Consider the following 16,075-nt stretch of genomic DNA (forward strand, 5'->3'; position numbering starts at 1 on the left):
ACTACCGGGAAACAGAGAAGAGATAAAACCATCAGATTTATAGCCTAATATATCACAGCACGAACAAGAGGACATCAAACTAAGTGTAAAAGCTGCGGTTATATTTAATTAACAAATGTTAAATGCAGATTTTGTTTTGTTTTTTTACAATCAAACTTAATGCCATATACTTATCAGTTATCACTTTTGTGCAGCATCCCTTCAATGTTCAGTGATCTGAGAGGTGTAACACAGTGCAACTATACAATCTGGTGAACACAAGTGAAATGTTGCGGTGTAAATGCTCTTATGGACCTGATGGAAACATCCATCCATCCATTTTCTGAGCCGCTTATCTTCACAAGGCTCGCGGGAGTGCTGGAGCCTATCCCGGCTATCTGCGGGCAGGAGGCGGGGTGCACCCTGAACTGGTCGCCAGCCAATCGCAGGACACAAACAGCCATTCACACTCACCTTCACACCTACGAGCAATTTAGAGTCTTCAATTAACCTACTATGTCTGTTTTTGGGAAGTGGGAGGAAACCAGAGTGCCCGGAGAAAACCCACGCAGGCACGGGGAGAACACGCAAACTCCACACAGGCGGGGCCGGGATTTGAACCCCGGTCCTCAGAACTGATAGAAATGTATACAATACAAAACTGTTGTTAAAGTACAGCTTTCTGCTAATTAGGCCAGTTTAAGTAATTCACACTGATGGTGTCACAAAGACAACTCCTTGATTTGCATTAGCAGAATGTATGTACATGGCGGAGAGCAGAAAGAAGCAGGTTATAAGTACAGTATAGTGATATTACATAACAAGGTGTCCTGTGACAGTTGAGGGGAATGATACATGGAACAACCCATAGTTGGCTTAAGTAATTTTCCCGCCTCTTTTCTTTACGTCGGACATAAGATGGGTTTGACTCCTGTACTTCCAGACATGCTTAACTCAAATTTGCAGAAGAAAAATCTAAATTTTAGATGACCATGACCACTCCATCAATCATGAACATGCTCAGTTATATGTTGAAAAGAAAAGGGGGGGGGGGGGGGGGGGGCAGTTTTTTTCTTCTTCCCCCATTTCAAGGTTGTAGTCCAGGTTAATTGACTGTTTTTTGGTAGCATCATTTTTTTGCATTATTGACTACATTACCTCTTAACAAAAAGCCACGATACATTGATACGTTATAAAATGACTTAGCTATAGCAAGACTTCTACCGCCAAAATAAAACAAATACATTGCACAATGAGGGGGGGGGAAAAAAGCTTGAGGCAAATATAATTTGACTTCATTCCGCACAATGGTATGCAAATAATATTCAGTCTTGTGTTCAGAGAGTGAAGTATACAATATTAAAGTATGAACTCCCCAACTGTATGTATGCTTGGTTGCTCTTTGTGACCCTGCTTGGACAACATGCGCGCGTGCACACACACACTCACACACACACACGCGGTGGTACATTTGTCTAGCCATGTCATGTGTCACGACGTGTTCGCAGGTTCTCACTCCACTCAGAGGCACTCCCTAGAATTAACTTAGGTGGTGTGAGTCGACAAAAATTCCTCAATCAGAATTATCTATGCGACTTGTAAAATATCCATCCACTGGAAAGTCATCGGAAGACATCTTAAGAAAGGACTGTTGTCCAAAACATCTCCTCGCTTTTTTTTTTTCATCTTTCTCCCTCGCATTTTGTTCAAGGGTCAGCATCCACATCGCCCTGACAATCCAGAGACTTTCAGCAGTCATTCAAGAGAAGTGCAGCAGAGGGACCACTTGTCCTTTCCAGATAAGAAGGAAAAAAAAAGGTGCCTCCTGAAGGGCGTTGAAAGGTCATATTTTGTCATCTGTCATCTCCAGGAACTGGGCGTAGACGTCTCTGGAACACTCCCCTTTCTGGTTGTACAGGAACTTGTAGTAGCTGCCATCAGCACAAATAGCTACGAGACACAACAGGGTGGGGAAAGATGGGCTTAACTCTTGCACATGTGCACTTCGTTAATTCAATGCTGAGAAGCATTCACATTATATTGTGCGCACAAATATTGCTTGTGCTGTAAGGGTGACTGCATAAAGGTCAGGAAAAGCTTACTCACCTGAACTTTATTTGGGGTTAATCATATGGTGGCAGGTATGTGCTCACTCCCATTTAATTTGAGCTAGAATGTGACTGGTTAATTCTCAACGCAGCCACATCCCCATTTATAAAATGTGTGCACACCTGTGCAACCACATTATATTGGTTGCTTATTTTTACTTTCTCTCTTATATATTTTATCCCCCCAATTGTGTTGTACATGTTTCTGAGTCACAATAATGGAAAAGGTTTTACAATTATTTTCCTTTGTCCCGTAGCCAGATGAAACTAAAATTAACTGTTTGGTGCATTGTTAGATTTGGAGAGAAAAAGAGGGAGTTTGCAAGCCTGAGAACACCATCTCAACTGTGAAATATGGGGGTGGCAGCATCCTGTTGTGGGCTTGTTTTTCTCAAGGAGGCACTGGTGCACTTCACAAAATAAAGAACATTATTTGGAATTACTGAAGTACCCTTTCAAGACATCAGCCAGGAAGTTAAAGCGTGGGCGCAAATGGGTCTTCCAAATGACCAATGACCCGAAGCATACTGCCAAACTGGTTAAAAAGTGGCCATTGCAAAGCCCTGATCGCAATCCTATTGAAAATTTAAGGGCATGTAAGAACAAAGTGGTCTACAAACTTAGCTCAGTTAGACATCAGTTATGTCATGAGGAATCTTGCTAACTATTGTGAGAAGCTTGTGGAAGGATATCCAAAACATTTGACCCAAGTCTTTAAAGGCAATCATACCTAATAATAAGGAAATGTATGTAAACTTCTGACTTTGAAGAAAGTCATGAAAAATTGTCCAAAAAAAATCTTTTGCTCATTATTCTGGCATTTAGCTAATTATATACTGTTATATTACAGCCATTTGCTAAAAATAATTTTTTGTTTTATTCCTCATTAATGTACACACAGCACACCATATTGACAGGGGAAAAAACGCAATTGTTGAAATTTTTGCAGATTTATAAAAAAAAAAAAGAAAAATGAAATATCACAGCCATAAGTATTCAGACCCTTTGCTCAGTATTTAGTAAAAGCACCTTTTTGAGCTAATACAGCCATGAGTCTTTTTGGGAATGATGCAAAAAGTTTTTCACACCTGGATTTGGGGATCATCTGCCATTCCTCCTTGCAGATCCTCTTCAGTTCTGTCAGGTTGGATGGTGAACGTTGGTGGACAGCCATTTTCAGGTCGCTCCGGAGATGCTCAATTGGGTTTAAGTCAGGGCTCTGGCTGGGCCATTCAAGAACAGTAACGGAGTTGTTTTGAAGCCACTCCTTTGTTATTTTAGCTGTGTGGTCAGGGTCTGTCTTTTTTTAAGGTGAACCTTCGGCACAGTCTGACGTTCTGAGCACTCTGGAGAAGGTTTTCGTCCAGGATATCCCTGTACTTGGCCGCATTCATCTTTCCTTTGATTGCAACCAGTCATCACTGTTGGGACTGTATTGGACATGTGATGAGCAATGCCTGGTTTTCTCCATACATAACCGCTTAGAATTAAGGCCAAACAGTTCTATCCTGGTCTCATCAGACCAGAGAATCTTGTTTCTCACCATCTTTGAGTCCTTCAGGTGTTTTCTTAGCAAACTCCATGCGGGCTTTCATGCGTCTTGCACTGAGGAGAGGCTTCCGTGGGCCACTCTGCCATAAAGCTCCGACTGGTGGAGGGCTGCGGTGAAGGTTGACTTTCTAGAACGTTCTCCCATCTCCCGACTGCATCTCTGGAGCTCAGCCACAGTGATCTTTGGGTTCTTTTTTTACCTCTCCCACCAAGGCTCTTCTCCCCCGATTGTTCAGTTTGGCTAGATGGCCAGCTCTACCAAGGGTTCTGGTCATCCCAAACGTCTTCCATTTAAGGATTATGGAGACCACTGTGCTCTTAGGAACAGCATAATTATTTTTGTAACCTTGACCAGATCTGTGCTTTGCCACTGAGCTCTTCAGGAAGTTCCTTTGACCTCTTGATTCTCATTTGCTCTGACATGCACTGAGCACTGTAAGGTCTTATGTAGACAGGTGTGTGGCTTTCCTAATCAAGTCCAAGCAGTATAATCAAACACAGCTGGACTCCAAGGAAGGTGTAGAACCATCTCAAAGGTGATCAGAAGAAATGGACAGCACCTGAGTTAAATATATGAGTGTCACAGCGAAGGGTCTGAATACTTATGGCTGTGTGATTTCAGTTTTTCTCCAATTTCAACAATTCTGTTTTGTTTCTATCAATATGGTGTGCTGTGTGTACATTAATGAGGGAAAAAAATAGAACTTAAAATATTTTAGCAAATGTCTGCAATATAACATCCATCCAGCCATCCATCCATCCATTTTCTGTACCGCTTCTCCTCAGTAGAGTCGCGGGCGTGCTGGAGCCTATCCCAGTTATCTTCGGGCGAGAGGCGGGGTACACCCTGAACTGGATGCCAGCCAATCGCAAGGTACAATGAAACAAACAACCATTCACACCTATAGGCAATTAAGAGTCTTCAATTAACCAACCATGCATGTTTTTTGGGATGTGGGAGTAAACCGGAGTACCCGGAGAAAACCCACGCGGGCACGGGGAGAACATGCAAACTCCACACAGGCTGGACCGGGGTTGGACTATGAGGCAATGTGCTAACCAGTCATCCACCGTGCCGCCTGCAATATAACGGAGTGAAAAATTTAAAGGGGGTCTGAATACTTTCCGTAGCCACTGTACAGTATGTGGATGGCAGTTGGTTTTCCTTTTCAATTTTGACACCAGTTTTCGCTCACACTTTCAAACAAGGACCGGCAAGGGCGTTCAAGTGCTCTCACCTATGACAGCGTTAGGCTCCGTTCCAAAGGCACACAAACACGGGGAGCTCGAGGGCAACTGGAACTTGGAAAAGCTCCACATGGAGCTGAAGTATTTGGGAAGAAAGCTGGCTGAGGCCAAGCTGGAGAGAGAATGGCACACAACCCAGATTCAGAGTGTTAAAAATATCTAGCACACACCACTGATTGTCATTTTTGTATTTAACTTAATTACAACAAGATTGGTGTGTGTTAGTTAACCTTCCAAAATAATATTTTGTCGCAAACAAGAATTACAGTACTAAAATGCTGATGCAAAACACACCACCATTAGCATGTTCATCATCTTGGTATGCTAACAATTTGTGATTATTATGGAGAGAATCATTTGGATTTTAAAATTGTATTATAAATTAGATAAATATTGGCTAACTGGGCAATGTGATAGCCGTTAACTGCTCTGCCACAACAAAACCTGGGCAATAAAAGGAAACGTCACCAACTGTTTGAATAAAATAGAGGATCAATTTGATAATTATTGACCAGAAAAAAAGTAAAAGTTAAAAATATAATCATAGGTCAGCATTTCCTGGTCACTAATAAAGAACACTGCAAATGAACAAACCTCGATTGCCTATTCCTCTTTGCGTCTTCGGCCGCAAAGATGTGTACGGTGCCATGGTCACTCGACACACAAATGAGGGATGCATCCTGGTTGAAATTAATGCTATAAAAAGGATAGATCAAAAGTAGGAAGAACAGATTAACCGTGACCATTCTGCTGTAAACACGAATATGGAAAAGATTGGACTTTATTGTTGAATACATGTTGAAATCCAAAATAGTATACTCTCTAAAGACTCTATTAATGTGTATATATATATTTAAAAAAAGAAAAAAGCAATCACTTCTCATACACACATTACATTTCTTAGTTTCTTATAAGCCATCATGCCTTCGTGCAAGAATAACTGAAGGCGAGGTTTTATCCACTTGGATTGGATTTATTCAGTGGGGACATAACAGTAGTACTGGAATAACTATGCACTCCAAGTACACCTCATGAAGTACATGGAGTAAAATGATTATTTTCAACAGGTCATTAGGAGACTTTTACATTTTAAAAAAAATAAATAAATAAACTGTACATACATATGTATTTGTTTATTTTTTTCCCCCCAGAAAATAATATATGAAATGACCTTGCTAAATGCTAACTTTATCTGAAAATGAGACAGTGGTAGCAGGAAATCAACCACTGAAACTCACAGTAAACTACAAGAGTGAATCATTCTCACAACTTTCTTTACAATGTGCGTGGACTAGCGCTTAAAACTGGGTCATTTTTGAGAAGGGATTATAAACTGCGAAAAAATTCATGATTAACTCCGATGTTAGATCAAGCAAACTTTCATTGCAATGCTATGTAGACAAACATGTAATTGTAAACAGTTACAGGTCTTATGTGATGTCACATCAAGACCTCCAAATCTCAAAACACTACCATGAAGCACATAAAATGCCATTGAAAATATCCGCCGTTTGTCATTATTTACTGTTGTGCTCATACGTTTACATACCCTGGCAGAGTGTATGGTTTCTTGGCCATTTTTCAGAGAATATGAATGATAACACAAAAAACTTTGCTTTCATTCATGGTTAGTGCTTGGGTGAAGCCATGTATTATCAAACACTCTACTTTACTCTTTCTAAATCATAATGACAACAGATACTACACAAATGACCTTGAGCAAAAGTTTACATACCCCAGTTTTTAATACTGTGTATTGCCTCCTTTAACATCAATGACAGCTTGGAGTCTTTTGTGGTAGTTGTGGATGAGGCTCTTTATTTCCTCTGACGGTAAAGCTGCCCATTCTTCTTGAAAAAAAGGCCTCCAGTTCCTGTCAATTCTTGGGCTGTCTTGTATGAACTGCACGCTTGAGATCTCCCCAGAGTGGCTCAACGATATTGAGGTCAGGAGACTGAGATGGCCACTCCAGAACCTTCACTTTATTCTGCCGTAGCCAATGACAGATCGACTTGGGTTTGTGTTTTGGATCATTATCAGGTTGGAATATCCAAGTACACAGAGCTTCCGGGCTAATGAGTGCAAATTTTCCTCTAGTATTTTTTGATAACATGCTGCATTCATCTTGCCATCAATTTTGACCAAGTTTCTCATGCCTTTGTAGCTCCCAGATTCCCAAAACATCAGCGATCCACCTGCATGTTTCACAGTAGGAATGGTGTACCTTTCATCATTGGCATTGTTGACTCCTCTCCAAATGTAACGTTTATAGTTGTGGCCAAAAATTTATATTTTTTTGTCTCATCACTCCAAATAATTTTGTGCCAGAAGTTTTGAGGCTTGTCTCTGTGCTGTTTGGCATATTGTAAGCATTATTATTTTTTTTTTTGTGGCACTGGCATAGTAATGGCTTTCTTCTGGCGACTCGACCATGCAGCCCATTTTTCGTCAAGTGCCTCCTTATTGTGCATCTTGAAACATCCACACCACTTTTTTCAGAGAGTCCTGTATTTCAGCTGAAGTCATCTGTGGGTTTTTCTTTGCATCTCGAACAATTTTCCTGGACATTGTGGCAGAAAAGTTTTCGTGGTCGACCTGATTGTGGTTTGGTTTCAACAGAATCTCTAATTTTCCACTTCTTAATTAGAGTTTGAACACTGGTGATTGGCATTCTCAGTTCCTTTGATATCTTCTTATATCCTTTTCCTGTTTTATACAGCTCAATTACCTTTTCCCGCAGATCTTTTGACAATTCTTTTGCTTTCCCCATGACTCAGAATCCAGAGATGTCAGTGCAAGGGTCTGTCAGGGGCCCAGAAACTCACTGAACCTTTATACACACAGTGATTACAAGCAGACAGATCACTGGTGTGGATGGTTACCTTTAGTAGCCATTCAAATCAATTTGTGTCAACTTGTGTGTACGTTATCAGGCCCAAATCTCAAGTGAATGTAAACTTTTGATCAGGATCATTTGTGTAGTTTCTCTTGTCATTATGATTTAAAAGGGGGAAACACAGTTGTTTGATAACACTGGAGAACACAATTTTTATTGAGTTAGGTCTGACAGCTGTTTTTAACAATTTTTTGGGAGCCGAATCCAAAACTGATCTCAGTTTTTCTCTATCGCGTCAAGTTTTTTAACTATAGATCCCAGTTTTCTTAAAAAATATGAATAATGCTGTACTTAACAGATATGTGCTTGCTTTATAATTTTCTTTCAAATATTGACATACAATGAAAGTTTTTGCAATGTTTATTTAACACTATTATGTTTTACAAAGGATATGGCACAAATCCTCTTAATTCCTACTGTGCTAGCTTTCTGTTTCCAGATATTGATAGTACTGACCTATTGGGAGCAGCACACACCTCTCACCGCACTGTCTCAATTGTGACTGCACAAACAAGTTGCCATGTAGCTCTAGATGAGTCCAATTGTAATCAGCTGGCAAGTCTTACTACAGCTAATCAGTGGAATTTTGCTTATCTGGAGGGTAAGCTGTGGAGAAAAAAACTTGGTGCTAGAAAAAAACTGACTGCAATTTTGGAATCAGCATGCCAATTTTTGATTTAATCAGCATAAAAATCAAACTCATCAGAACTTTCTTTTTTTTCAAATTGTTCCCCAGTGTAATAACGAAAGAAAAAATGTTGTGTTATCACTCATATTCTCTGAAAAATGGCCAAGAAATCATAAATTCTGCCAGGGTATGTAAACTTATGAGCACAACTGTCCATGCTTGTCCCAGTCTCACCAGTAAATGTTGGCTGTCTGAGAGCCTCGTCTCAGCTCCTGTATGAGCTGACCTGCCGACGTGTCAAAAATTCTGATCAGTGTCCCCTGTGGACATACAACACACATTTAGTCGAATTTCACATGGCGACAATCATAAATAAATAGTTCCGAAATGACATTTTGGTCATTTGGCGTATTGGCCTACTTTCTCTGATGCAGTTGCTATTCTGGTCCCTTGCAGGTTCAGGGCGATGCAGCACAGCGCCCCCTCGTGGGCAGGGATGTCCACGGGGGGCTTCTCTGTGTTTGCCAGGTCCACAATCTGAACATGGCCCGAGTGAGTCCCAGGGAAGGCCAGAAGGGAGTTGTTGCTGTTGGGACACAGCACACACAGACCTGAAGAAAGAGGAGGAGTGAGGGTGGATGTTATGTGGATTCACTCATTGTACTAACTATTGGAATGCTCTAAGGTTGTACAGTTTGTAATTCTACTGAAAAATTGCTGGAAAAACACAACTTCAGAGGTCGCACATGACTAAATGTAGACACTAATATGGATAACCCAATAAAAACGAAATGAGCTGTGTTAACTATATGCCCACATACTAAACACTATATCATCAAATCAAAGTCTGACTATACAATTTATTGTTCTTATATTTTATTACACAGTGTTCTATAGATATACCGTCTTCTGACTGTTAATAGCACATTTACCATCTTCTGAGTCTGGCCTATACAAACCATTGGAACAGCTGTAGTTCAGGTTCAAATAAGACTACACTTCTGGTGTGAAAGCAACCGTGAAAGTGCAGGGACTGACCTTTGGGGTTGTAGCAGGTCTCAAAAACATGCAGCTGATGGGGGTTATGGGTAAAGGTGAACACTTTGATCATGGAGTCCAGGACCACCACAATTCTGACCACAAAGGGGGAAACAATTACAACTTCTGCACATTGATTGATTATTTGATTAATTTGACTGATTGTTGTTTTTGGGGGAGGGAGGAGTGGCGGGTGGTACCTGTCACGCCGAAGTTTCACTGCTTTGACCTCTGTGGAGAACTCAATCTCAATGACTGTCTTTTTCTTCAGGTCATCCCAGATCATTACTGGAGTAAAGTCAACCAAAGATAAAGGCATCAGCATTTAAAAAAAACATGAACCCACAGGATAGACTACATCTTCCCATACTAGAAGGTCCTATTGTGCATCAAAAGCATACCTTTATTGGTTGGGTACTTAGGTTTCTTTCCTCCACCCACAAGAGCAAGATAGTTACACCTGAAGAGCATCTCCACATGGCCGACCCCACCCTCCAAAAACTCTGAAGGTGTAAAGAAATGCTTGTTATTATAAACCTCAAGTGCTCTATGAATTTTAACACCAGTATGGAAATAAGTTTTTTTTTTAAAAAGTAAAACAGTAAATAAATAAACCCCTAACCCCTTCTAAAAAAATGCCTGTAGATAAAAATTATTTTAGCCTCTGAGCAGTACTGCTTATGTATCTGCCTTTGCCTCAGAACACAATGAAGAATAATTATATGCCCCCCCCCCCACACACAGACGCACAGGCCTCAGTTGCCGGCATAAAAACTCAGAGCCTACAGCAAATTTTTACTTTGACAACTAACATTGGAAAGGGTCAAGCTGCTGAGTAATACATTTTGCCTAACTTAAGGTGACAGTTCCTCTTTTTTCTCCCAACTGATTATGTGCCAACACACTGGAAAGGCATCCACAGAATTAACCTCATTTGAACCAGTCTGTAAGTCCTTAGAATAAATATGGTACTCTGAACATGAACCACAATTGTACTGCAAACAATTATATTTATTAAAAACACATACAGCACCTCTTAATCTGTGAATTAATCATTTACTGATTGAACTACACCTACTAGTTCGACATTTTGCATCATTATTTGATTCAGACTGGTTTCCTCCTCCAAGATACAGTGGGTACAGAAAGTATTCAGACCCCTTATATTTTTCACTCTCTTTTTATATTGCAGCCATTTGCTAAAATAAATTAAGTTAATTTTTCCCACATTAATGTTGACACAGCACCCCATATTGACAGAAAAAAATGGAACTGTAGAAATTTGGCAGATTTATAAAAAAAAGAAAAACTGAAATATCACACAGCCATAAGTATTCAGACCCTTTGCTCAGTATTTCGTAGAAGCACCCTTTTGAGCTAATACAGCCATGAGTCTTTTTGGGATTGATGCAACAAGTTTTTCACACCTGGATTTGGGGATCCTCTGCCATTCCTCCTTGCAGGTCCTCTCCAGTTCTGTCAGGTTGAATGGTGAACGTTGGTGGGCAGCCATTTTCAGGTCTTTCCAGAGATGCTCGATTGGGTTTAAGTCAGGGCTGTGGCTGGGCCATGCAAAAACCGTCACGGAGTTGTTCTGAAGCCACGCCTTCGGTATTTTAGCTGTGTGTTTAGGGTTATTGTCTTTTTTGAAGGTGAACCTTCGGCCCAGTCTGAGGTTCTGAGCACTCTGGAGAAGGTTTTCGTCCAGGATATCCCTGTACTTGGCTGCATTCATCTTTCCTTCGATTGCAACCAGTCTGCCTGTCCCTGCAGCTCAAAAACACACCCACAGCATGATGCTGCCACCACCACTGTCACTGTTGGGACTGTATTGGACAGGTGATGAGCAGTGCCTGGTTTTCTCCACACATGCCACTTAGGATTAAGGCCAACAATTCCTATCTTGGTGCCATCAGACCAGAATCTTATTCCTTCAGGTGCTTTTTAGCAAACTCCATGCGGACTTTCATGTGTCTTGCACTGAGGAAAGGCTTCCGTCGGGCCACTCTGTCATAAAGTCCCGACTGGTGGAGGCCTGCAGTGATGTTTGACTTTCTAGAACTTTCTCCCATCTCCCGACTCCATCTCTGGAGCTCAGCCACAGTGATCTTTGGGTTCTTCTTTACGTCTCTCACCAAGGCTCTTCTACCCCAATTGCTCAGTTTGGCCGGACGGCCAGCTCTCGGAAGGGTTCTGATCGTCCCACACGTCACGATTATGGAGGCCACTGTGCTCTTAGGAACCTTAAGTGCAGCAGAATTTTTTCTGTAACCTTGGCCAGATCTGCTCCTTGCCACAATTCTGTCTCTGAGCTCTTCAGGCAGTTCCTTTGACCTCATGATTCTCATTTGCTCTGACATGCAGTGTGAGCTGTAAGGTCTTATATAGACAGGGGTGTGACTTTCCTAATCAAATCCAATCAGTATAATCAAACACAGCTGGACTACAATGAAGGTGTAGAACCATTTTAAGGACGATCAGAAGAAATGGACAGCACCTGAGTTAAATATATGAGTGTCACAGCAAATGGTCTGAATAATTATGGCTGTGTGATATTTCAGTTTTTATTTTTTAATAAATCAGCAAAAATTTCAACAATTACATTTTTTTCTGTCAATATGGGGTGATATGTGTACATTAATGAGGAAAAAATTAACTTAAATGATTTTAACAAATGTCTGCAATATAACAAAAAGTGGAAAATTTTAAGGGGGTCTGAAAACTTTCCGTACCCACTGTTGATGGATTGACAGAAGGACGAAAACCCTGATTAATTTGGTATGTAAATGTAGCTTACTCTAATATGTTAAACAGTTGGGGGCTAAAAGAAAACATAACAATAGTACTAGGAAAATAAACTTGTACAATTTTGATTAGAAACATAGTCGTGATTAAGACAATTAAGGTAAAAAGTTGTAATTTTACAATAAATACATTATGCAAAAAGTTTCTGAAATTTTATGAGGATTAAGTCGTAATATTACAGGAAAATAGATTTAAAAATTGTTTTTATCATTCTTGTATCCTAAAGTGTTTTAATAAGTTTGAAGTAAGGTTGAAATTCTACCAGAAAAAAATAAATACAATTTTAAATATTCGCAGAAAATTAGTATTTTTAGTGGTCATTTTTAAGACATCAGAATTTAATGGGGGAAAAACGTAAAATGTGATTTTACAAGCACATGTACACATGCATTAAGATAGCAATGAAAAAATACCATCATCAGTAAGAAAAAATTTAATCTTAATCTCTGAACTTTCATCAGTTTTTTCCTACTGTATATAGGCATACACCCCACGCTAGAAAATGGTGAACAAGAGATTTTTCTGTTCTACAAATTTGGACTGTGAAATATTTTCAAGCATTTTTACCTTGCTTCTCCTTCTCTTTAAGAGGATCTGTGTTGTAAACCCGAAATCCATTCTCCATTCCACAGGCAAAGCACCCTGCAGAGGCACACATTTATCAGAAAGGGATCAGGAGTCAAAGATAACGATTAATGGATCAACAGTTGTCATCGTAGCAGACTTCTCAGACTACCACCACCAGCCTGATAGGCATCTACAAATCTCAGAACGACTGGCGTATTGAACCTTTTACAGAGCATTAGGCCTATTTACTAGAATAGACTACCTCAGTGATTCTCAAAGTGTGGTACGAGTACCACTTTTGGTATGCGGGCTCTCTAGTGGTAGTGATAGAAACACTCAATTAAATGAAAATAAAAATTAACATTTACAATCATGCAGATTAAAATGAGGATATGTATTCAGCCAGTTTGTTTTTTCCTTTTCAACATTTTTTGCTTTTCAATTATAAATGTAAGTACAGTTGAGTTGTATTTAACGTTTAAGTAGACTTTACGGCGATCTGATCGGTGTGATCGGTATCGGCCGATAATTAGCATTTTATGCTGATCGGCATTCATGTCATAATTCGCCGATCCGATCAATGACGTCATCGATCGTCTCCGCAAAAGACATTTAACTCCGCGTCGCCGTCGCGTATGAATCCAAAAGCTAGTTTATGTTTAGCTTTGTCACGTGTCTTGTGACGCAATACTGTAACTATCAGATGGCCAATAAAGTTTTTTTCAATCTTGTCAGTGAAAAAACTTTGTGGGTGTGGGACTATTTTGCTGTGTCACAGAGAAACAACACGTAACTTATTTTCAGTCTGTGTACAACTGAAGTATGGGAACGTCATCTCAATGCTTCAACAGCAAATTTGATTGGGCACCTGAGGAATGTACACAAGGAGGAACATACCGCGTTCAAGTAACACAGCGTGGGGGGGAGCCAAACGGACACAAACTCTGGACAACACCCGTCCATATAGTCGGCCAGGACAGATAGAAAGTTAAGAGTATGTATGTCATTAACAGTATTTATTAAAGTAATCTAATTGCAAAATAAAGTAATTCAATTAAAGTCAGTTAGCACCCATTATTTCTGTCATGTTGTAATGTAGATTTGACCTAAACTTATGCCAGTGGCCAATCTTTGAATGCCCCCTAGAGGTCATTGATATTTTCACTTTTGTCTAAAATACTAGAGAATAATTTTGAGCTGGAATGGGATCCAGCACACCCGCGACCCAAGTGAGGATAAGCGGTACAGAAAATGGATGGATGGATGGATACAGTACTCAGTATAGAGTACACAGGTATATACAATAAAAGAACAAGTCATACAGTACACAAGTATATACAATAAATGTACAAGTCATGTAAATGGAGAAATTGCTCCATCTTGTGATCGGTTATCGTTTTTTTAAACTTGCTGATCGGCCCCAAAAATCCTGATCGTGTAAAGCCTTCTTTTAAGTACAGCACAATACATTTCCACTTAATTTTAAAGAACTGTTTGTTTTAAACAATTCTAAGTGCAATTTTTATATCACTTTCATGTGCTACACATGTAATTGAAACATTTATGTACAGTTTACCTTTGCCTCAGGTTGATGAATTCTTAAGCCTAGTACATGACTGTATTTTAGTGTTAGTCATTATGGAGGTGCGGGGAGAGCTAAGCATTTTTTGTGGTGATACTTGGAGTAAAAAGTTTGAGAAAGACTGGACTACCTTATTTACTGTAGCTAAGGCAACTAAACCACTATAAACGTAATGATAATTAGCCCCAAAGCTACGGTAGCCATACTGTGTGTGTGTGTGTGTGTGATAGTCACTTAGTTCGGAATATTTTGCACAATATGGATGTGTAATAATAAAATATAACGAACAATAAATCATAACATAACAGTACAGTAAAATTTGATGATGCTAATGGTAAGCCCGTTAGAAGACACATTTGGTACTCCAAAGGTGATGGTGCTTGGCTAACTGACTGATTTATACGTACGGTAATTTGTTAATACCTTATTTAAATACCTCATATATGTCACATAACATATATTGACTCAAATATTTGCAGTTGTATGACTGTGGAATGAAACCACAATAACAATGTAAGCAGTAGCAAGCGTCAGCTAGCATCGGCTAACAATACAACATTTCGTGTTTGACGTTAAAAGTTCCTCAAGCGACAGTAACAACTGCCGTCATGCTCGATATTTACAAGATAACAAAATTAGTTGCAGTCCTTTGCATCTAATGTCCATTATTTGCAAAGAAGACAGTGCGTTAGCAATGTTAGCTTACCATCCATGGCGCTCTCTGTATTCATTATTGGGCAAAGAGGAAAAATCATGCCAGCGTGACATTTTCTTACCATGGTCCTGGTTAAATCCAGCATAAAGGAGCCCGTTCCCTTGCGGATTAGACAGCAGTGAATTCATTGTTTCACGCAAGCAACCAAATTCCAAATTGTGTTACCGATAATAATAATCACACAAGTACTGCTCGGATTGCTAGCTGGCTAACGTCGTCATTCCTCCAGAGTTGGCTGAATGTAGAAGGAAGGAAGGAAGGAAGGATAAAACAGACGCTGGTTCCTGTGTGAGATTCCGTTGGCTGTATTTTTATTATAAATGTTATATGAAATTGTTGCGAAACAAATTATTAGTGCATGGAACTGCTTGTGTTCCCGACAATGAATAAATAAAGTTCAATAATCCAACAACTTTGAAAACACTTGGGACAAAGAGTAACTACTAAGAGTTGCATTTCGTGAGAAAAGCTAACGTGAAGCTAAAGTGCCACTGTGAGGCGGTGCACTTGCTAGTTGGCTGGGGGATAAAAAAAAAAAAAAAAAAAAAATCTAATATGATCAGTGGTCGACAGCCCCAGTGGGCTAATGGATAAGGCACTGGCCTCCTAAGCCAGGGATTGTGGGTTCGAGTCCCATCTGGGGTGTTTCATGATTTTGCAGTCACTTTGCCTGCCTATACGAATTTGTTCATTGGTTGTGCTGAACGACTACCCACTGCTCTAAAATATACAAAATCTTTTTTATCAGTTATCAGAATAGTTTAAATACAAAAAAATGGGTCAGTATATTTCAGACTGATCTTTTTTCCAAACTATAGGAATTTAAACAGTACTTCTATTTTGACCACTTTCTGTCAATCTGTAATAGTAGTAGCCAGGGGGCAAAAAGTGGACAGCTGTCCAGGTGCCCTGAGGATTCAGGGGAGCCCCTGTCTGTCCAGCAAGGTTGTGTTGACAT

At 39.9% G+C, this 16,075-nt stretch overlaps 1 protein-coding gene and 1 non-coding gene across 3 annotated transcripts; one reads left to right on the top strand and one right to left on the bottom strand.

The window, feature by feature from the left end:
• Positions 1–86: 86 nt before the first annotated feature.
• wdr45b (WD repeat domain 45B) lies at positions 87–15,413 on the bottom strand. Of its 2 annotated transcripts, none has more exons than XM_061755966.1 (10): positions 15,179–15,413; positions 12,821–12,895; positions 9,850–9,951; positions 9,649–9,736; positions 9,449–9,543; positions 8,831–9,021; positions 8,645–8,730; positions 5,481–5,582; positions 4,877–4,998; positions 87–1,929 (listed from the first exon to the last, which is right to left on the bottom strand). In XM_061755966.1, exons 1-10 carry the CDS (start codon positions 15,243–15,245, stop codon positions 1,823–1,825), a joined length of 1,035 nt encoding a protein of 344 aa, XP_061611950.1. In that variant the 5' UTR covers positions 15,246–15,413; the 3' UTR covers positions 87–1,822. The 2 variants fall into 2 exon arrangements, with proteins under 2 accessions (XP_061611950.1, XP_061611949.1); XM_061755965.1 differs by lacking the exon at positions 15,179–15,413 and adding an exon at positions 15,109–15,176.
• Positions 15,414–15,689: 276 nt separating this feature from the next.
• trnar-ccu (transfer RNA arginine (anticodon CCU)) lies at positions 15,690–15,762 on the top strand. Its single transcript has one exon. It is a non-coding gene; the product is annotated as a tRNA-Arg (tRNA).
• The last annotated feature ends 313 nt before the right edge of the window (positions 15,763–16,075 follow it).

This window comes from Phyllopteryx taeniolatus, chromosome 19 (assembly GCF_024500385.1).
Source record: "Phyllopteryx taeniolatus isolate TA_2022b chromosome 19, UOR_Ptae_1.2, whole genome shotgun sequence".
NCBI lineage: Eukaryota > Metazoa > Chordata > Actinopteri > Syngnathiformes > Syngnathidae > Phyllopteryx > Phyllopteryx taeniolatus.